The 24,778-nt window shown below is 31.6% G+C and overlaps 1 protein-coding gene across 4 annotated transcripts in view; it reads left to right on the top strand.

Annotated features, from left to right (window-relative positions):
• LOC111634499 (YTH domain-containing family protein 1-like) overlaps positions 1-24,778 on the top strand; it is a 116,038-nt gene that overhangs the window by 29,238 nt on the left and 62,022 nt on the right. The window contains exons 1-3 of one of the 4 annotated variants that reach the window (XM_023379292.1): positions 2,370-2,896; positions 2,960-3,107; positions 5,633-5,700. In XM_023379292.1, the coding sequence (XP_023235060.1) occupies positions 2,591-2,896; positions 2,960-3,107; positions 5,633-5,700 (522 nt within the window). In that variant the 5' untranslated portion in view covers positions 2,370-2,590. Of the gene's footprint in view, positions 1-2,367; positions 3,108-5,632; positions 5,701-24,778 lie in introns of those variants that run through there. The other 3 variants (XM_023379293.1, XM_023379291.1, XM_023379294.1) reach the window with 3 other exon arrangements.

A 24,778-nucleotide genomic window follows, 5' to 3' on the forward strand; every position in this document is an offset into this window, starting at 1 on the left:
CACTTAGGTGGAGTAAAAACTTGGAAAATGAAGAAATCAAATTTTAAAATGTTTATTGCAGAATTATTAACAAAGTGCAGTATAATTGAACAAAAACTGAAACAACAGAAAATAACAATAAAGATGTATTATAGAGTTAGACAAACCAATAAAGTAGACCATAAAAAGAAAACTGAAGTAAAAAATTTTAAAAATTAAGCAAAATATTTATCAAGGATGGGATGGCTTGCACAATTAATACCTTTCTTCCCCTTTGTAACATTTCATGAAAAATGGCAGAATTAAAACAGAAATTACACAAAATGTGAAAATAAAGATTAAATTATCCAAATAAGAGCACTGCGCTAGGTAAATTAAAGTTACTTTTTCATACTAAGTAACAATGAGCAGAAATAGCAATATGGAATCAGTTCTAAGCTTTGTCAAGATGACAACAGTAAACTTCCCTCAGAACAGATTCACATCAGCTGAAATCTGCACTGATCAAAACTGTATACAGTGGAATCTTGCTTAACGAGCGCCTTGCATAATGAGCAAAACAAATTGTAAAAAAAATGACTCCCTTAACGAGTGATGTTTCGCATAACAAGTGATGAAGAGGGGAATCCCAGATTGTGCGCATGGTCCAATATTAGCACTTGTTCCACTAGTAACTTAGTATTGCTCGTGATCACACATTTTTCCAAACTTGTGTTCACACATATTACATTGACAATCATAGCTCGTTATATAATAAACACACCAAACGATATGCCAAATTCTTGGGCTATGTAAAGGCTATAATTAAATATTATAAATTGATTAATTTGACTAGAGGTAGGCAGTTATGTTGCCATCTTGTATTAAATTTAATGACCAACTCCAAATTAAATTTTTAAAATGTCTAAATTATAAATTAATTACTTATAATTATTAAATTTAATATGAGATTGCAGCATAACTGTCTACCTCCAGTCAAATTAATTAATTTCTAATATTTAATTATAGCCTTTGCATAGCCCAAGAATTTGGCATCTTTATCAGACATATTATCTGTAATTTTTTTTCTTCCTGCAAATCAAATTTGCATTCCAGGTTGGTTATTCTGTGCTAAAAGAAAAGATGATGGTGATTCATGCTCCTTAACAATGTATATTGTATAATTTTCTTTGAATAAATGTTATATATAAAATATTTGAGTATTTTTTTTTCAGCATGGAATGCATTATCATATTTTACATTAATTTATATGGGAAAAATTGTTTTGCTTAATGAGTGTTTCTCATTATGAGTAAGATTCTGGAATGAATTATGCTCATTAAGCGAGGTTTCACTATATATCACGAGTTATTTATAATGCAAAATCTGAAACATTGTTTGTTCTGAGCATTTCGGGTAGGGATACTCAACTCGTATTTATAAATATCACAAAAGAAAATACATTATAATGTTGTTTTTACAGAAATACAATTTTTGAGTTTATCATCATAAGGAACAGTTACAAATTAGTTTTGTTTCTATTCTAAGTAACAAAACACTTAAGTACAAACAAAAATAGCTTATATGATTTTGTAAAAAAAATTCTTTTATTTGCTGACTATTTTTAGAATATTCTTTTGTATTCAACACTTCTCACAGATTTTTTTTGTTTTATAAAGCTAATTCTTTGTTTAACAAATATAATTTAAAATTATATTGAATTATTGCTATTCATAACAGTATTTCAGAAATATTTAAATCTCTTATTTGCATATCAGAATTTGTTATATAATTTATGTATAATTTTTAAGTTATATGCGTAGTAGTAGTAGTAGTAGTAGTTTACCTTTTTTTACCAGATAAAATTAAAACATCGGAAAAAGTAAAAAAAATTAGATCTTGATTCTGTCAATGAAATAGGTGTTTTTTTTGTAATTCTGAAGTTGGAAGAAACAATTCTCTTAATTTATAATTATCAGTACATTAATCATGCATATAGTTCTTTGCAAGCTTTTGATAAAAAATAAAATCATTGGAGATAACATTACTTTGACTTCATATTTAAGCAATAAATAAGTAAAATAATTTACTATATTCAAGTTAATAAATTGTTGTTTATATTTAAAATTTTATTTTATTAGTATTGTAAAAATACATAATGACATTTATTTTTGTCATATGTCTTGTTGTTTATTTATTTATTTTTCTGTTGTAATGCCATTTTTATGAATTTTTGATATTTGTATAACAACATTTTCTTCCTNTAATGATTCAAAATTCTTTACTGTTTGCAAAGTTAATTTTTTTTTTTTTGTTAACATTTAACATCTAAAATATTTCTTATATTTAACAACTTCATACATGCAGTGAACACAATATTGTTTTGAAATTTGTTTATCAATTATTAAGTTAATTTCATGAGCTTTAATTTTCATTCTTATTTGCTTAATTGTAAATAAAATAAATTTTCGTTTCATAAGATTAGTTCAGCATCCATTGGAGAAGATGAAGTCACTAGATGTGAATGTTGGTTGAAATCAACTGACATTTTTGTTGCTCACAAGATTTTGAAATATCAAACATGAATTGATGTTTGATCTTTCTGATATTGGATTATTTGTGAAAGAGCATAATGGCATCTTGTACAATTCCATCTAAGTTGCCTTCATCAAACAAATGTTCATTTGAACCTTCAGACAAGAATTCAAGCAATACGTTGAAGCGCCATCCAAAAACAGAACTCAATAAGAATGATCTTCTACATTTGTTGAGTGTATTAGAAGGTGAATTGCAAGCACGAGAAATAGTAATAGCGGTTCTTAAGGCTGAGAAGATAAAACAACCGCTTTATCCTTGCAAGAGAACAAATGCAAGTAGTGATCCTTGGGCAGCTCTTCATAGAGATGTATTTGGTGCTTTTGATGCAATACTAGATGAGGTAACAGTAAAAACATTATATAATATGCAGTTACAACAATTAGAAAATTTTATTCTACAACAGCAGAAAGCACGGGAAAAATTACAGAAACAATTGAGAAGTGGAGAAGAAAGATTTGAAAAACTTGTTGTTGAATTAGAAGATGAAAAATGTAAGCATGCACAAGATACAGCTCAAGGAGATGATGTTACTTATAATTTTCATTTCATAAGTATGTGTAGTTTTTTTTATGTTCATATTTGATTTAAAATGCTTACTAAAACAACAAGCAAAAAAATGAATTTTTACATACTTGTAACATTATACAGAAAAATTAATCAATCAATTTTGTGGTTTGATAGTTAATTTTTTCCTATTATTTAATTATTATGTAAGGTTTATACATGTATTAAATAATTCTTTCAAATATGAATATTTTAAAATTAAACTTTTCTTCTCTCAACAAAAGATTTGATAAAATAAATAAATTAAATATTTAATGATGATATAATTTAAAAAGATTTATTTGAGAGAGAGAGAGCATTTCTGTTTATATAATATTGTCTTCAATCATTTTTTAAATAGAATGAAAAAGTACAAATAGTTTTAATTTTTAAAAGTTTAAGTATGTTTGAACTCTCACAATTTTTGTGTTTATTTTTAATTTTATATACTGAACTACTAAAGGTTTTTATAAGCAAAATGCAAAACTAATCTCTTCTAAGTAAATCTTGTAAAATAATTATATTATTAAACATGTATTTAAATTTAATTTTATTTATCCTTTAAATATATTTGATAATTATCTTATTTGAAGAAGTCTATAATTTAGATAGTCTATACAGATAAGATAAATATTTTTGAGACATTTGATTCCATTTTATCTTATGTAAGAAAAATGAGAAAAAAAATTGACTTATTCACTTTTATGAAATCAATTATTTACTAAGGTTAAAGAATTTTTTGAATTTTAACATCTTTGTCTTTACATCCAAACTGAACAGAATAGAATACAACATTTGGAATAAGAGGCAATTGTTAATCAACACACTAGAACCTTTTTATATCTCAGTAAGAACAAATTTTAGTTAAAACTAATGTTTTCGACCATAATCAGACCTTAAATAAAATTAAAAAATATTGTTTTGAGGAAAATTTGGATATTTAGAAAAATCCTAAGAAAGTATTGATATATGTATCTTTTCTTGTTAGCAGCATGATAGAACTGAAAAATAAAATTGTTTATTAAATTAGTAATTGACAATCTTTGTTTGGAGTTTTCACGCTGGATATTGGTTAAGAAGTAAGCATATTTGTTTTATATGACCCGGTGTGGGAGAAATCCTTGGTAATTTAGTAATAGTTTTTATAATGGTAATTTATTAATATACAGTCAACACACCTTAATATTGAGAACACACATTTATTCAGCTAAACAAAAGTTTTCAACCCATTTCATGGGCCATCATCAGGTTAAAGACATTGATTCGAACGTCTTTAACCTGACGATGGCCCATGAAATGGGTTGAAAACGTTTGTTTAGCTGAATAAATGTGTGTTCTCAGTATTAAAGTGTGTTGACTGTATGTTGTTAAAGAATCTGGGTGAGAATAGGGGTAATTTATTATTTTATGTGAAAATAGTTCCTATATGACAAGGAAGACTGACTAGTCTTTTCATTCTCATGGCAACATTTTTTTTTAATGTAAATCATAGTCTGAGTAATTGTTCTTTATTCTGATGTTATATTCAATTTCTGTATTTATTTGCATTTGAAAATGAGATGTTAAAGTTACAAAAAACCAGCAATCTGCCATATTATGGGACTATAATAATAAGGCTTAGTTAATAATTAGATACAAAGTAATTTGTCTAGAGGTAAGCAGTTAGGCATCTTGTGAAAAATTTAATAATTATAATAAATTAATTTAGAATTTTTAGAAATTTCAAAAAATTTTAATCCTAATAAATAAGTGGACTCCTGAAAATGAATAAGCAATTTTCTCATTATTTTTAGTTAATTAAAATAATTTTAATCCCTAAGATGTTAAAATATAGTTTTTCTACTTGTTATTTGTACTAAATGATGAATTATTATTTTTAATATATTTCAATTTAAAATTTGTTATTAGTGATTCTTTAATATAATATCTAAAGATGGTTTTTCTTGGGTGAAATCTCCAAAGAAATTTGAGATATAGTCTATTTATGAAGTAGTCATTTATTTGATATGTAATTGATATGATTTACAGAGGCTAATGCTTAAGAATTACACAAATGATTCTCATTTGCATAATTGCTCAATTTAAAAAATATGATTATATTTGTGAAATAAGTAATTTTTCTTTGTATTGAATTAAAGAAATAATCAAGCTGTTTACAGGCTACGTCAATTAACTTTCTTAGTTATGCAAAAAATGGAAAATAGTATATATTTGGAATAATCATTATTATTTTAAATGTTATTAGATAAAAGCTACACTTGTAATAATACATTCTACAATGTTTATTTAAATTTAAAGAAAAGAATGTATATTATTTTTATCAATACTTTTTGTGTTGTGGAGTTAATTGATATAGCAAATGAGTGAGTTAATTAATAATTACATATGTTTATGAAGCAAATGAATAATTGACTTTGATTCATATGATAGTAAATTTCCATTAGTTTGTATTACTTTAACAGAGACAATTTTATGTAATTATTATTAAGTTAATTTAACTTAACTAAAAATATGTATTTTTTTTATATTTTAGTATCAAATGGTCCAAAGGATATGGTGAAGGATGATGAATTTGATTCTTGGAGAAACCAACCCCATCCTGTAAGAAAATCTTAAAAATTTATGAATTATATTTATAATAGAAAAATATATGTTGTGATTTATTTATTAGATTTGACTATAATTATTGTTTATATTCTTGCTCAAGACTCATGAAAAATTATTATTATGTATATTGTATATTTGTAATTCGTAAAGATTTTTTTTTTAAATTTAAATTATTGAATTTTTACAGGAAGATTGATTTCCTTTTTGTATCTTAAAAAAACTTCAACCACATTACAGATATCATTATTTTATCTTTATATTAAAAAATATGTGGTATTTTTTTTAAGTTTGAAAGTATTTAAAAAGTTTTTTAAAATAAACATTGAAAAATTAGTTATTTAAGTTACATTACATTTAATTACATTAAGAAGTTATTTCCATTGATCTTAGCACACACAGGTCTGCTTTCTTGGAGAAAAATAAAATGAAGTTTCTTAACTCAAGTAATTTTATATTTGGCCTCTCAGTCCATCATCAGGAATACAAAATTATTGTTAAACTTTTTGTACTCATAATGTGATGAATTGAAAGCATGAAAATATTTTGTATTATGAGAGGGATTTTTATTTTGTCTCCAAGAAAGCAGAGAAGTAAGTGTACATAATTGCATTTACATAAATTTAAAAACATAATTTCAAATTTTTTGTGAACTGTTTGATGTCTAACTTGCATCTTAACAAAAAAAATATAAAATTTAGGATTTAATAAAGAAAAAGAAATAGTGATTTATTTCTCAAAAATATTGTTTTGAGCAAACTTTGGATATTTAGAAAAATCCTTAGAAAGTATTGATGTATGTATCTTTTCTTTTTAGCAACATGATAGAATTGAAAAAGAAAATTGTTTATTTAGTAATAGTTTATATAATGGTAATTTATTATTTTATGTGAAATAGTTCCTATATGACAAGGAAGACTAACTAGTCTCTTCATTCTCATGGTAATGTTTTTATCCACTTTTTTTTTTAAATGTAAACTGCATTCTTATTATAAATCATGCGTTTGCTGTAAAAAGTGATTATTTATATCAATATATAATTTATATTAATACTAATGCTTAATTTTTTCAAATTTTCTAAAAATGAAAATTGATTAAAATTGAGAATTACAAAAAGGGCTGTAGTCTAATTTGCTATATTTGTTTTTCTACATAATAAAATTTTTTGATGCTTCAAAACAACACACAATATTCTGAATAAGGGCAACTGTGCTTTTATTGGAAGATTAAATCCTATTTTTCAAAACTTCCAGGTGATGTGCAAGGACACAAATCCAAGATATGGGATGTGTAGGTTTATGAAAATGAGATCCCTTTTCTATGCTTCTAATGTTGGGGTAGAAAGATATACACATACAGATGTATAACTGATACATGCTAAAATTTAAATGGTACATTATGTTCTAATTAGAACATATTAATGATAAATTTAAGACTGTATATCAATGTTCTAAAATTTGTTCTCGGCCTGTAGATGACATTCTATAAATGTTGAAAATACTAATTATTTCTGTATTTTAATTACTGACGCTCCTTTGAAGGTTGGTTTCAGTAGTAATGCATTTTAGTAGGTTACAACCCACTAAGGCTGCAAGTAATTCTAGCCAGGGTAAGGTAATCCTTTTGATGGGGGCTAGATGAGCTTTGCTGCAGAGAAGACATGTAGAGGTGCCTGATGGAAGATTGGTACAAACGCTAGTATCACAGAAGACATGAATTCTTGCTAAATGTAGGTTTAGACTTGTTTTAATCCATCTTGGTATAGACACAAATGACAAGTGTTGTAGGTCTTCTAGCCACTGTTTCCAACAAGTTGAGATATCTGCTGGCAAGACTTCATCCCATTGGAGTCCTCAGAGCCAAGTGTCTTGAAAAACGATTATTTCCTGTAATATAGATAGGTGCAAAAAAAATATAGATAGGTCATAGAAGTGAGATGATGTGGCAAGTAGCAGGCATTTCGTACCGGGGTGTTCCACAGCATCTGAAACAATGTCATTGTAGTCTGTAAGGAGTTCATTCTTTAAGGTGTCCCAGTCTACTCCGAGAACTCGTGTTTTCTGAGCGTATGCTATGTTCTTGTCTTTTCAGAACTCCTTCGGCAATTCAGAATTGGTAGCCCATTTTGCCATGGGAAGGTGAATCTGACCCATCATACCTATAATGTCCTGATATATTTGTATGATGGCAGGGTTAGTATTGTCTCCTGCTGAGAAGTTGTCCATATATAGACCTTTGTCCAATATTTGGGCAGCTGAGGGGTAGCTGGCTGTGGTATGGAGCTGGCTACGTGTTCCTGGAAAGTGGCTGACAGGAGAAATGGACTGGATACTAGTCTGAAAGGCAGCCATTGGAACTGGTAGGCAGCCAATTCAATTTCTTCATAGTGTGTAGATGTTCCCTTTCGTCTGTGACCACCTTAAACCAGAAGAAGCGGGTGACATCTTGGTCATCAGGATGCAAGATCAGCTGGAGAAAGGCTTGACTGCCATCTCCCACTAATGCCCTTTTGTAAAGATGAAAGCAGAGTATTGTTGCTAGATGTTTGTCATCAGGTTGGGATCCACTTCCAAGGCATCATTGAGGGCAGGATGCCCTTTTGCATGAGAAGATGCATCAAATATGATACGCCATTTGGCAGTATTGTGTTTGCTTCGGATTGTTGCGTGGTGTGGCAGGTAGTAGGTCTATTGTAATTTTGCTTGTTTGTCAACCTGTTTCACATGACCATTGGAGAAGTAGTTGAGCATGTGGCAGGTGTACATATTGCTGAATTCTATATCTTTGCTGAATCTGCAATGTAGGGCCTCAAAATGTCGCAGAACAGTTGTGTGGTTTGTATCCATGAGGCGGATGTTCTGTTTCCAGGGCAGACGAACCTCTGCCCTTCCTCCCTTGATCTGGAAGGAGTGACAGAAGCCATCGAGCAGATGTGCATTGTGGCTGGTCAATGACCTCTTCTGACTCTCAGATGCCAAGGATGTCCAGATCCCACATTGACCATAGTATCAGATCCAAAGGGGTTGTAACGCAATTAACCTGGACTGGGTGAATTGAGACATTAGTCCGGTTGCTGTTCAAAATCCAGCCAAAGTGAGGGGGGACTAATGTCAGGGTGTCATTTATGTGGATGGGGCTTTTAGTTTTGACAAATAGCCAATAAAATTTGGATCCAATTAGTATTTCAATGGGTAGATTATATGACTCCTGCTGTTGATCTGCAAGTTCTAGTTCTGGTATCTCTGACTGAATAGTCAAACTGTGACACCGTCAGATGAGGGAGATACGCGTTTGAGGATTCTGCTGCTATTAAGGATGTAGCAAATCTGCTGACACAGTTAGATAGAGTGAGTCTTACTCGACAATGTGATGTTTAGATGCTGGCATCTGATTCAAAGGCTTGAATTGCCAATGGTTCGTATCCAATCACATCCAGTTCTAACAAGTAAATGAGGGGGGGTGCCAATGAAACTCCTTTGGCTTCTCGGATCTAAGACACATCTAACTTCTCTGGCGGTACTGTTTGCTCCATGAATCCAAACTCGAGTTGTCTGTAGATATGTAAAGTCAGAGTGTACATCGATTTTACTCACTGTGGCTTGAGATGTATTAATGGTTGAGGGAACAAAAACCAGAGTGAATGTTATGAGTTGGGTTGCACGTTGTATTGATCTGTTAGCTGCAACTGTCATATGGGTTTGTGTTGGGTTTGTCTCATATATTGAGATATGATGATTGCAGCTACATTGTTGACATGTTAGTTTTCCTTATCGGGCAGTTGTGAGCAGTGTGATTTTGGCCTAGGCACAGAAAACAATGGTTAGTCTCGCGGAGTTTCGCTGCGCAAGACTAATCAGATTTGTTATGTGTGCAGTCAAAACTGAACTGGTGTAAGCTGTTGCAGAAGGCACACGGAGGATGGGAGGATCCTCTCCTTTTGGTGTTTCTTATTGTAGACTTATTCCTTGTCCGGATCACTAAAGTGGCTGCCAAAGCTCGGGGGTTCTTCTCTTGTGAGAAACTGATCCTGTGGTCCGTGGATAGTAGCTGTGGTAATGATATCGTTATTTCATCTTCCACAAACTTCAGCAATTGTTCCAGGTTGGACTCACTAGTACTCTTATGACGAGCGTGGACAAGCCATCGTTCACACAAGGAATCTGGGAAGGCCTGAAGGATTTTTGGTGTTAGGATGCATCCATAGTGGCTGATGGGCTCTCCCAGGGCTTTCAGAGCATGTACCCTATTATTGCACTCAACAAAAAGGTTGTTCAATTCAATGGCTGTAGGATGGATCAGAGGTTGCAGACCCTATGTAGTCGATGTGTGCCTGAATTATATGGTTCTTATCTCCATATATTTTCAATAGTTGTTCCTTGGTCTCAGCATATGTCTCTGCAGTTATGGCAATGCAATCTACTAAGTGCTTTGTCTCTCCTTGGAGACTTTTCCGAAGAAAGACATGCTTCTCAATGTCCAGTATGTTAGAATCCTCATCAATAGCTGCTGCAAACTGTTTCCAGAAGCGTTGCCATTTAGTGATTTCACCTTCAAATGATTCAAGAACCAAGACAGCAATCTAGTGTGAGTGGTCGCCTATGGTTGACTGGTAAGGGAAGTGGAGTCTGGACTTATGGGACTCGCCATAGTCAGGTTGGATATGGTGTTCCTGCAGTCGAGAACTTGTTGGACTCTAATCACAGCGAGTCTGGTGGATTCTTCCCTCTCTTTACAGATAGTGGCATTGGTTTCTTTTCTATGTCCTTGAGTTTATCGTGAATGGCCTCATCTAATATCTTTAATTCCCTGTACCATTTGTTCAACATGTCGTGGGACAGTTTGATTTCGTCAGATGGCATCAAGTCAGAAATGGCATAGACCTTGCCAATCATCTTTGTCATGTACATTCTTACGGTATTGTGGCGGCGTTGGAGCTTGCTCAATTCCTTGTTGGAATTTGAATTCATTCTGGTCGGAGATGTCTCGGTCATATTTCGGTCGATAATGATGGTTGAGTAACGAAATCAGTTCTGCCAACAGAGAAGACAGGGCAATATGACGGAGAACGCACATGGCAATATAACGGTGAAGGCATGTAGCGATGAGCGGAATGACAACGGAGTGGTTAATGGTAGTACCAAGTAAAGCTTGTACCTGTCAACGTCAGTTCTGTCCAAATTTTGTGTTTGAAAGTATTGATAGTTTTGCTTGCGGAAGCAATGGTATGAGCGGTAATGTTCAAATTAAGACGGGAAAGTTCTTGATCCTCGTTGAGTATCACTAATCCTGGTCATGGCACCAATATGTTGTGACTATGCGCAATAACGCAGACAAAGGGGTGAGGCTGTGAACAATACATTTATTGTCCGTTCAGGATCGGTTACACTGTTAATGGTGGGACAACGGTCCAACTACTCTCTTGTTGCATGACTGACTACTAACACTCCTTCTTGCTGTTGAAGGGTGCCCTCATCATAGCATCCCTCACAAGCTAATTTTTGTTTAAAATATGTTTTAAGCTTATCTTAAGCTGTCTTAGATAATAAAAATTGATTGCATCTGACCAACATTTCAACCAAGAAGCAGAGATTCTGAATATGTTTGATTGCATGAATGAGGTTTAAGAGAGAATTTTGCAGTGGAAAAAATGTGGCAACAGTTGCAAAAAATTGAGTATCATCTTGGCTAATCTTACAGACATTAAGTGGGGAATGATTGGGAGGATAAGCCATATTTCTTAAAAATGCTATTAATTAATACATAATGTGAAAAGATTATGTATTGGATTAGATTAATTAAGGGAAAAATATTGCACACCACTCANCATCAGAAACTGTTATAACTTAGATGGGAAGTGCTATCACACCAACCATATTCGCCAGATCAAGCACATTCAGATTAGTACTTGTTCCGGTCTATTACAAGTTTTTTTTAACTGTAAGACATTTACTTGAAATGACAATGTCAAAAATCACTTGGATCAGTTTTTTGTAAGCAACGATCAAAACTTTTATGAATGTGAAATCATGCTACTACCAGAAATGATGACAACAGGTATTTGACCAAAATGGTCGATATATAATTCAATAAAATATTTATTTATTATAAAAACATTTTGTTATTTCCATGGAAGAAAAATGAAATTACTTTCCGAACAACCCAATATAATAACAAGAAACTCAACAAATATTACTATCATAATATATCAAAAAGCCATAGATTGATTTTCTCAAACAAATTTTTCTCATTGTGATCATGCAGCCTACAGCTTAATATTTGTTCTTATATATAAATAAACATCTTGATTTATCTCTAAATTTATAGATCAATGTATAATTTTGTTTACTAACTCACTATGCAGACTATTATTATTATTATTATTATTAAATTTGACTTGCTAGATGAATTTGCACATGAATAATTGTTATAGAAAGTATAATTTTGGAATTATATTTGTTAAAAACTTAATTTAACCTTGTGGAACAAATTAGCTATTTTTAGAGTGGCATGTCTTTCTGGAATCTATATTAAACTGTGATTTCATTATATAAATCATATACTCTGCAGACCTTAATTTTTTAAACATACATAATCATTTATTTGATATTTTGAACTTCAATTATTTTATTTTATTATCTTGGAAATTTGATTATTTATTAATAGCAGTCCAACTTAAATTAGCAATTTCTATATTTAGGATTTAATGTGCTCTTAAATATTAATTTTACAAATTCGGAACAAAATTATTGTTTTTATGCAGCCAATGCGCTCACAATAGCTCATTATATTATGGCATATTTGAAATTTGTCATGTGTTACATGAAAGATTTCCCAGAATTGTTAAGAGTAATAATGCTGAAACACTTTGTTACCTATCTACAAATGTTATTGCTCCAATTTTGTTTTATTAAATGATAATGTTTATCAAGTTTCCTTCCTTTTGATACTAAATTGAAGATGCCAGATTCATATGCAATCAATGTCTTATTCTTGTTGAAATATGTTGAAGTACAGATGTAAGATCATTGAAGTGATCATGTGTTTGACACAATGTCTTTAGATGATAGTCACGAGGAAAGTCATAACTAAACATCCTCATTGTAAAATTAGGACAGTGGAATTATTCAAATGGTTGAGTGAAACATTATTTTAAAATAAAGTGATGGCTAAACAAATCTTTGTTTGTTTGTCACTGACAAAAATCTTTGTGCTATTGTTAAGTAGATGAAAGGTCTGTATTTTCAATAGTAAGATTTTAATGCATGTTAGTTAATTTATTTTGTAATTTTGACAATTATATTATTCAAGAGAAAGCAAATTTCTGTAAGGATTTAGAAAATTTTTATTTAAACATATTTAATTATCCTAATTGTATCTATCAAGTGTCATACAAAATAAATAATTTTATCCATTTGCAGAATGTTAAAGTGACTCTAAGCATTTGAAGATATACACAGTGCATTTTTCTAGGGTCACTACTCTCTCTACACATTCATTTATACTTAAATTGTTATATGCACCTTATAAATTATGATTTTGTTTAAATTTCTCATGATTTGATAAGAAAATCATTTTAGAAAATAAATTTTATATGAATTTTCTCATTTACTAAAGTTAATATAATACAAAAGTTGTGAGTTTAGTATTAACAATCTTATTTACATTAAAAGCATAAAATATTTTCATAAAGTAACAAAAATAAGGGAAACTTATTAGCATAATAGGTTATATTAGTTGAACAATTTGTGTTAATATCAGATAATTATAATCTAAATATCAAAACTTGTGTATTTAAAAGTTATTTGTCTAATATGATTGTTTTTTTTTTTATTGAATTGGCTACCCTTTATCAAAATGTTTGTTCTAAAAAGAACTGTTGTAATAGTTTTTAAAAGGATTTTTAAAATTATGCACAATCAACTTGGGTGTTCTGGGAATTTCTGTTATCCAAGATTCCACTATTACTGGTATTCTGAATCTAAAATATTAATGATAAATGGCTTGACATATTCTTCAATTAAGTGGTCTGATTCTCAATATAAATATTCAATATTTAAAACATGCTTAGCTGTAATACTATTGATGTCAGAAAATGTCAATTGTTCTTTATCAGTAAGTTTAAATAATGCATTTTTTGCTATAATTGATTCTTTCAGTTGTAAGTCACAATTTTAGGGAGGTAAATGTAAAACATATTCTTATCAAGATCTCTGATTCATTAATTTCATAAACCTGTTTTGGTTTATATAGTTTAATTATATATCTAAATTTGCCTTGAATATATTATAAGAATGAGCAATTATTTATTTATTTATTTAACCACATAATCATTTAATGTGTTTGTAGTCATGATGAAGTTTTTCTAATTTTATTGAATGGTAAAGGGAGAAGCATTGTCCTTTTTTAGAATATTTGGCAAAAGTTGTTCTTCAAACCATGAAAACAAGCATTATTTATTTCATTGTTATAATTACTTCAGTTTGTTTTTAATTGAAATAAGGGTTTGGCATTTGGTGCCAAACCATTTATACTTCCAGCATAAATCAAAATTAATTGATGACCTTTACCAATATGAATTTGTCAATCACAAATAAGTCTACCATTGTTCCACTGTTTACTTTTGCCATGATGTTGACTTACCATGTTTCATCTAAATAAATAAAGTATCTGACAGTTCTTTACTATACTGTTTTAAATTATGTCTACTTGAGAATAGACAAAGAACTATGGTTCTTTTTAGATAAAATTTCTGTTATCTATTTTACCATATTTAAACTTGGCATTTTATGTTAAAAATATGATATAGTGAAGCTCTACTATCTGTACTACTGTTTAAGCTTCATGGTTGTTTCTTTCCAGATGTAGAAAATGTCAATGATATAATAGGCTCATACATAAAAACTACAACAATAAACTGGAACCATATATATGGACTCACCTAAACACAAAATTTCCAGCAAAACGCCCAAATTTAACATTTGAACATTTCCGGCCACTTCTTAATAGGTCTTCTTCAGGAAAAGTCAAATGAAAATAACTGTTCTATTTATAGAACGTAGCTGGTGAACATAATTAAAAAAAATTTTTAATCTGTTCGAACAATGTCTGTGATGTATAGTAAGCAACGTATATTCCTATAAGAGTCTAAATAATACTTCTGTGCATTTGGTACAGGAATGTAATTCGTGTTGATGCATGCTCCTCTTATGTTGGCCCTGTAGATTTCTGCGGCCTCTAATGCTCTTATATGTTGTCTGTCGAATACCCTGTGTATTTGGGTAGCCTCGTCCCATTTAAATTTGGGTGTGAGTCTAGATATAATAAGGCTTATCAGTGTTTACAATTGTGGCATTCTCTTCTTTGGTGGAAATCTTTTTGATTATTGATACAGATAAACCTTTAGTTTTTAATGTTTCAATAAGAACATGAGAGCTGTAGCTTCACTGTTCAACATTTCATCTTGCTTAGCTACAGCAATGACATTACTGATTGCCATTTTTGAGACTAAGGCATGATGTCACTACTATTATTAATTTAATTTATACTGTAAAATCCATTTTATGATGATTTTAATAACATTCATATAACATCTGTAAAAGTTCGTCCGATGGAGAATTATTTTTAATAAAATAAAAGACAAAACTGTCCAAAAAGGNTTTAATATAATATCTAAAGATGGTTTTTCTTGGGTGAAATCTCCAAAGAAATTTGAGATATAGTCTATTTATGAAGTAGTCATTTATTTGATATGTAATTGATATGATTTACAGAGGCTAATGCTTAAGAATTACACAAATGATTCTCATTTGCATAATTGCTCAATTTAAAAAATATGATTATATTTGTGAAATAAGTAATTTTTCTTTGTATTGAATTAAAGAAATAATCAAGCTGTTTACAGGCTACGTCAATTAACTTTCTTAGTTATGCAAAAAATGGAAAATAGTATATATTTGGAATAATCATTATTATTTTAAATGTTATTAGATAAAAGCTACACTTGTAATAATACATTCTACAATGTTTATTTAAATTTAAAGAAAAGAATGTATATTATTTTTATCAATACTTTTTGTGTTGTGGAGTTAATTGATATAGCAAATGAGTGAGTTAATTAATAATTACATATGTTTATGAAGCAAATGAATAATTGACTTTGATTCATATGATAGTAAATTTCCATTAGTTTGTATTACTTTAACAGAGACAATTTTATGTAATTATTATTAAGTTAATTTAACTTAACTAAAAATATGTATTTTTTTTATATTTTAGTATCAAATGGTCCAAAGGATATGGTGAAGGATGATGAATTTGATTCTTGGAGAAACCAACCCCATCCTGTAAGAAAATCTTAAAAATTTATGAATTATATTTATAATAGAAAAATATATGTTGTGATTTATTTATTAGATTTGACTATAATTATTGTTTATATTCTTGCTCAAGACTCATGAAAAATTATTATTATGTATATTGTATATTTGTAATTCGTAAAGATTTTTTTTTTAAATTTAAATTATTGAATTTTTACAGGAAGATTGATTTCCTTTTTGTATCTTAAAAAAACTTCAACCACATTACAGATATCATTATTTTATCTTTATATTAAAAAATATGTGGTATTTTTTTTAAGTTTGAAAGTATTTAAAAAGTTTTTTAAAATAAACATTGAAAAATTAGTTATTTAAGTTACATTACATTTAATTACATTAAGAAGTTATTTCCATTGATCTTAGCACACACAGGTCTGCTTTCTTGGAGAAAAATAAAATGAAGTTTCTTAACTCAAGTAATTTTATATTTGGCCTCTCAGTCCATCATCAGGAATACAAAATTATTGTTAAACTTTTTGTACTCATAATGTGATGAATTGAAAGCATGAAAATATTTTGTATTATGAGAGGGATTTTTATTTTGTCTCCAAGAAAGCAGAGAAGTAAGTGTACATAATTGCATTTACATAAATTTAAAAACATAATTTCAAATTTTTTGTGAACTGTTTGATGTCTAACTTGCATCTTAACAAAAAAAATATAAAATTTAGGATTTAATAAAGAAAAAGAAATAGTGATTTATTTCTCAAAAATATTGTTTTGAGCAAACTTTGGATATTTAGAAAAATCCTTAGAAAGTATTGATGTATGTATCTTTTCTTTTTAGCAACATGATAGAATTGAAAAAGAAAATTGTTTATTTAGTAATAGTTTATATAATGGTAATTTATTATTTTATGTGAAATAGTTCCTATATGACAAGGAAGACTAACTAGTCTCTTCATTCTCATGGTAATGTTTTTATCCACTTTTTTTTTTAAATGTAAACTGCATTCTTATTATAAATCATGCGTTTGTTGTAAAAAGTGATTATTTATATCAATATATAATTTATATTAATACTAATGCTTAATTTTTTCAAATTTTCTAAAAATGAAAATTGATTAAAATTGAGAATTACAAAAAGGGCTGTAGTCTAATTTGCTATATTTGTTTTTCTACATAATAAAATTTTTTGATGCTTCAAAACAACACACAATATTCTGAATAAGGGCAACTGTGCTTTTATTGGAAGATTAAATCCTATTTTTCAAAACTTCCAGGTGATGTGCAAGGACACAAATCCAAGATATGGGATGTGTAGGTTTATGAAAATGAGATCCCTTTTCTATGCTTCTAATGTTGGGGTAGAAAGATATACACATACAGATGTATAACTGATACATGCTAAAATTTAAATGGTACATTATGTTCTAATTAGAACATATTAATGATAAATTTAAGACTGTATATCAATGTTCTAAAATTTGTTCTCGGCCTGTAGATGACATTCTATAAATGTTGAAAATACTAATTATTTCTGTATTTTAATTACTGACGCTCCTTTGAAGGTTGGTTTCAGTAGTAATGCATTTTAGTAGGTTACAACCCACTAAGGCTGCAAGTAATTCTAGCCAGGGTAAGGTAATCCTTTTGATGGGGGCTAGATGAGCTTTGCTGCAGAGAAGACATGTAGAGGTGCCTGATGGAAGATTGGTACAAACGCTAGTATCACAGAAGACATGAATTCTTGCTAAATGTAGGTTTAGACTTGTTTTAATCCATCTTGGTATAGACACAAATGACAAGTGTTGTAGGTCTTCTAGCCACTGTTTCCAACAAGTTGAGATATCTGCTGGCAAGACTTCATCCCATTGGAGTCCTCAGAGCCAAGTGTCTTGAAAAACGATTATTTCCTGTAATATAGATAGGTGCAAAAAAAATATAGATAGGTCATAGAAGTGAGATGATGTGGCAAGTAGCAGGCATTTCGTACCGGGGTGTTCCACAGCATCTGAAACAATGTCATTGTAGTCTGTAAGGAGTTCATTCTTTAAGGTGTCCCAGTCTACTCCGAGAACTCGTGTTTTCTGAGCGTATGCTATGTTCTTGTCTTTTCAGAACTCCTTCGGCAATTCAGAATTGGTAGCCCATTTTGCCATGGGAAGGTGAATCTGACCCATCATACCTATAATGTCCTGATATATTTGTATGATGGCAGGGTTAGTATTGTCTCCTGCTGAGAAGTTGTCCATATATAGACCTTTGTCCAATATTTGGGCAGCTGAGGGGTAGCTGGCTGTGGTATGGAGCTGGCTACGTGTTCCTGGAAAGTGGCTGACAGGAGAAATGGACTGGATACTAGTCTGAAAGGCAGCCATTGGAACTGGTAGGCAGCCAATTCAATTTCTTCATAGTGTGTAGATGTTCCCTTTCGTCTGTGACCACCTTAAACCAGAAGAAGCGGGTGACATCTTGGTCATCAGGATGCAAGATCAGCTGGAGAAAGGCTTGACTGCCATCTCCCACTAATGCCCTTTTGTAAAGATGAAAGCAGAGTATTGTTGCTAGATGTTTGTCATCAGGTTGGGATCCACTTCCAAGGCATCATTGAGGGCAGGATGCCCTTTTGCATGAGAAGATGCATCAAATATGATACGCCATTTGGCAGTATTGTGTTTGCTTCGGATTGTTGCGTGGTGTGGCAGGTAGTAGGTCTATTGTAATTTTGCTTGTTTGTCAACCTGTTTCACATGACCATTGGAGAAGTAGTTGAGCATGTGGCAGGTGTACATATTGCTGAATTCTATATCTTTGCTGAATCTGCAATGTAGGGCCTCAAAATGTCGCAGAACAGTTGTGTGGTTTGTATCCATGAGGCGGATGTTCTGTTTCCAGGGCAGACGAACCTCTGCCCTTCCTCCCTTGATCTGGAAGGAGTGACAGAAGCCATCGAGCAGATGTGCATTGTGGCTGGTCAATGACCTCTTCTGACTCTCAGATGCCAAGGATGTCCAGATCCCACATTGACCATAGTATCAGATCCAAAGGGGTTGTAACGCAATTAACCTGGACTGGGTGAATTGAGACATTAGTCCGGTTGCTGTTCAAAATCCAGCCAAAGTGAGGGGGGACTAATGTCAGGGTGTCATTTATGTGGATGGGGCTTTTAGTTTTGACAAATAGCCAATAAAATTTGGATCCAATTAGTATTTCAATGGGTAGATTATATGACTCCTGCTGTTGATCTGCAAGTTCTAGTTCTGGTATCTCTGACTGAATAGTCAAACTGTGACACCGTCAGATGAGGGAGATACGCGTTTGAGGATTCTGCTGCTATTAAGGATGTAGCAAATCTGCTGACACAGTTAGATAGAGTGAGTCTTACTCGACAATGTGATGTTTAGATGCTGGCATCTGATTCAAAGGCTTGAATTGCCAATGGTTCGTATCCAATCACATCCAGTTCTAACAAGTAAATGAGGGGGGGTGCCAATGAAACTCCTTTGGCTTCTCGGATCTAAGACACATCTAACTTCTCTGGCGGTACTGTTTGCTCCATGAATCCAAACTCGAGTTGTCTGTAGATATGTAAAGTCAGAGTGTACATCGATTTTACTCACTGTGGCTTGAGATGTATTAATGGTTGAGGGAACAAAAACCAGAGTGAATGTTATGAGTTGGGTTGCACGTTGTATTGATCTGTTAGCTGCAACTGTCATATGGGTTTGTGTTGGGTTTGTCTCATATATTGAGATATGATGATTGCAGCTACATTGTTGACATGTTAGTTTTCCTTATCGGGCAGTTGTGAGCAGTGTGATTTTGGCCTAGGCACAGAAAACAATGGTTAGTCTCGCGGAGTTTCGCTGCGCAAGACTAATCAGATTTGTTATGTGTGCAGTCAAAACTGAACTGGTGTAAGCTGTTGCAGAAGGCACACGGAGGATGGGAGGATCCTCTCCTTTTGGTGTTTCTTATTGTAGACTTATTCCTTGTCCGGATCACTAAAGTGGCTGCCAAAGCTCGGGGGTTCTTCTCTTGTGAGAAACTGATCCTGTGGTCCGTGGATAGTAGCTGTGGTAATGATATCGTTATTTCATCTTCCACAAACTTCAGCAATTGTTCCAGGTTGGACTCACTAGTACTCTTATGACGAGCGTGGACAAGCCATCGTTCACACAAGGAATCTGGGAAGGCCTGAAGGATTTTTGGTGTTAGGATGCATCCATAGTGGCTGATGGGCTCTCCCAGGGCTTTCAGAGCATGTACCCTATTATTGCACTCAACAAAAAGGTTGTTCAATTCAATGGCTGTAGGATGGATCAGAGGTTGCAGACCCTATGTAGTCGATGTGTGCCTGAATTATATGGTTCTTATCTCCATATATTTTCAATAGTTGTTCCTTGGTCTCAGCATATGTCTCTGCAGTTATGGCAATGCAATCTACTAAGTGCTTTGTCTCTCCTTGGAGACTTTTCCGAAGAAAGACATGCTTCTCAATGTCCAGTATGTTAGAATCCTCATCAATAGCTGCTGCAAACTGTTTCCAGAAGCGTTGCCATTTAGTGATTTCACCTTCAAATGATTCAAGAACCAAGACAGCAATCTAGTGTGAGTGGTCGCCTATGGTTGACTGGTAAGGGAAGTGGAGTCTGGACTTATGGGACTCGCCATAGTCAGGTTGGATATGGTGTTCCTGCAGTCGAGAACTTGTTGGACTCTAATCACAGCGAGTCTGGTGGATTCTTCCCTCTCTTTACAGATAGTGGCATTGGTTTCTTTTCTATGTCCTTGAGTTTATCGTGAATGGCCTCATCTAATATCTTTAATTCCCTGTACCATTTGTTCAACATGTCGTGGGACAGTTTGATTTCGTCAGATGGCATCAAGTCAGAAATGGCATAGACCTTGCCAATCATCTTTGTCATGTACATTCTTACGGTATTGTGGCGGCGTTGGAGCTTGCTCAATTCCTTGTTGGAATTTGAATTCATTCTGGTCGGAGATGTCTCGGTCATATTTCGGTCGATAATGATGGTTGAGTAACGAAATCAGTTCTGCCAACAGAGAAGACAGGGCAATATGACGGAGAACGCACATGGCAATATAACGGTGAAGGCATGTAGCGATGAGCGGAATGACAACGGAGTGGTTAATGGTAGTACCAAGTAAAGCTTGTACCTGTCAACGTCAGTTCTGTCCAAATTTTGTGTTTGAAAGTATTGATAGTTTTGCTTGCGGAAGCAATGGTATGAGCGGTAATGTCCAAATTAAGACGGGAAAGTTCTTGATCCTCGTTGAGTATCACTAATCCTGGTCATGGCACCAATATGTTGTGACTATGCGCAATAACGCAGACAAAGGGGTGAGGCTGTGAACAATACATTTATTGTCCGTTCAGGATCGGTTACACTGTTAATGGTGGGACAACGGTCCAACTACTCTCTTGTTGCATGACTGACTACTAACACTCCTTCTTGCTGTTGAAGGGTGCCCTCATCATAGCATCCCTCACAAGCTAATTTTTGTTTAAAATATGTTTTAAGCTTATCTTAAGCTGTCTTAGATAATAAAAATTGATTGCATCTGACCAACATTTCAACCAAGAAGCAGAGATGCAGAATATGTTTGATTGCATGAATGAGGTTTAAGAGAGAATTTTGCAGTGGAAAAAATGTGGCAACAGTTGCAAAAAATTGAGTAGCATCTTGGCTAATCTTACAGACATTAAGTGGGGAATAATTGGGAGGATAAGCCATATTTCTTAAAAATGCTATTAATTACTACATAATATGAAAAGATTATGTATTGGATTAGATTAATTAAGGGAAAAATATTGCACACCACTCATATTTACTCCAGCAAATAAAATTTAATGGATGCACAAACATTTTTAACCACTTTAAGAGATCTTTATCAGGCAAGAGAGACATTTTTTACTTCAAACAAGTTACAAGAAATATTTATTTAGTACAAGGTTTTTTAACCATTTTTATGGGGAACAAAGCAAACAAAACATCAAAAAAACGTTTTTTTGATGTTTTGTTTGTTTTGTTTTTATCAAATATAAAACAAATACCAATAGACAAAACATAATAGTGTACAATATCATTCATAAATATAATAACTACTGTATTACATAAAATAAAATATCCATTGCATAAATAGAATAGCCAGTGCATAAATACAGAATTCCCTACATAATAATTAATACACAATATTCCATACATACAAAATTAACATAAACAAACTCACAAACTATGATGACCTGATGCTATTACAATAGAAATAAACATATACTATTACAATAATAAAAAATTTTACCTAACTGGCAAAAATATGAAATTAAAAATTATGCAAAACAATTTATCAACATGTTGTCACAGCCAGTCAGCACCTGATTAATCCTCAAGAGAGCTGAAACCAACACACTTAATACTAGGTGACACTGTTGCCCTCTGAAATACAATTCAAACACAAGCTTTATAAAAAAGAGAAATGAAATAAAATATATTCAACATGTTAAAAAAAAAGGAATAAACAGGTATATTTGAAAAATGAACCTGAGACACACTAATTTTACTGAAATATTGTTTTTGCTTGTGGGCAAAGTTACTCTGCTGTTTAACTCCTTNATTGAACATTGGATAGAAAAATAATGCTGCTAATAAATATTTTAAAAATTACAACAGTTAAACAAAAGCATGATAATGGTTGTAAGGCTAACAAATTCATTTCAATTATGTTTGTAGAGATAATAATTTTATAATCATATGAATGATGAAGAATTAAGAAAATAATAAAGCCTGACATCAGATTTAAATTATTATCACACTGAAAAATACTGTTTAAAGATAATTCAAATATCAATTTCAAGAAGAGCCAGTTGCAAGTATTTATTAACTATCAAAAATTAAATAGATTAAATAAATATATAATCTATGAAATATGTAAAAGGTATCATTTTGACATGACACCGTATTAAAGAGCATGTTTTATATAAACATAAAATTTAATAATCTGTACTGCTGAACAAAGTGAAGTGATATAGTTAACAAAAATTTATTATATCAAAAGCTTGGTGCTAAGAATTGTGTATGATGTCCTGAAAATTTTTCTACAGCAGGAATTACAATAATAAATTGTGATGAACCTTTACTCTTGTAAGCCTTATGACTATAGGCCAGGTTTAAAAAAAGGTGCAGGAAAAAGGATGAAAAGGAGCAGAAGTAGGTGCAAAAATTTACGTCTCAGAAAACACAATTAGTTTTACTCAAATAAAAATCTGTTATAGTACATGCTATTTATCATTTCAATGTGTTTTTCTGTAAAGTTCATTTACTTGTCTCCTAACAAATGTTTATATATGGAGAAAGATCTTTTTACTTCTAAAGAAACAAGTAGAGCAGTGTTTTAATTCTCTGGTTCATGTCTTCGCAATGAACAAATTCTTGAATATCGGTGTTTTTCTGAATCGACAGCTCAAGCTTTTCTTTTGCAAATCCCTCTAATTGGGCTAGAATTTCTTTAACTATTACACACTGATATTCCATAGTATTTCTGGTTTCTTCCAAACTTTTTATTGCTTCTGTTAAGAACTTAAATGTGTGTAAAGTTCCTCTTCCAATTTTTGGTCTTTCATAACCTGTTGAATTTTATGTATGGTGGCAGTTTCTGGTTGCAATTGTTTACAAAATTCTGAAATCATTTGAAAATTTTCACAATGAAACACCACAGCATTTATTCAAGTTTCCCAGTGAGTTACTATTGGAACAGGTGGAAGAGGCAGACTAGTAATGTCTGCATTGCTGAACTTTTGCCGGGCAGTTTTGCAGAATTTTTTTCATTTCAGACACACATGAATTTACTACATCTCATCGCAAATACATTCACTTACACTGAATAGTATGGGGTAAACAAGTAACATCTTTTATATTTGGGTACATTCCTTTCAAATTGTTAAGTGAGAACCATGTATGATGCTTGGTATGAAAGAATAAGAATCACATTGTCATATCAAATTCCATCTTTGAGCATATATTGTTAAAAGCTTGCATGATGATGGTGGTGTTAGTTTTATTCAAAAAATATGTTTTCAACAACATAGGTTTCACATATTTACCAGTTAGAGGAACTACCAAGATATTTAACACACATCTATTTAAGGCATCAGTAGTCTCATCCAAGATAAAACAGACTGGATTCTTGTCTACAGTACTTAACACTTTTTGGAAAGTTGCCTGGTAGACAGAAGGCAAATAATTTTTCTAATAGTACTTTCATCTGGCAATTTCTTTCCAATATATTTTTCAAGATAATTTTTAAATATAGGTTGATTGAGTTTTGATAATAGAATTCTTGCCCTGATAAATATTTCAACAGTTTCAAGAAAACATTGATTTCTTTGGAGAACTGACTGCATTTTGCAAGATCTGTCCAAATCTGTCTAAATCTGTCTTGATGAAGTTTCATTCAAGGATTGATTTTTTTTAATGTTTTGTACTTATTTGTTGCTGGATCCTAAACTTTTGATGTTTTTCATTGACGTTTATTGTCACTTTGCAGACATCACACTGGTAACTTTTCCATCAGAAATAATTTTTTCATTTTTAAATTCTTGCAAAATCTCATGAAGTTTGCCTGTAGTCAATCTTTTTGCCATTTTTTCACTCTCCAGTTTCTTCACTAACAGAAATTTTGAATTTTCTCTGTACGAGGCTTGTAGATTTACACTAAATATATGTGAGGGTTAGATG

The sequence above is a fragment of the Centruroides sculpturatus genome, unplaced genomic scaffold (genome assembly GCF_000671375.1).
Source record: "Centruroides sculpturatus isolate CEXI.00-Female unplaced genomic scaffold, Cexi_2.0 scaffold952, whole genome shotgun sequence".
Lineage (NCBI taxonomy): Eukaryota > Metazoa > Arthropoda > Arachnida > Scorpiones > Buthidae > Centruroides > Centruroides sculpturatus.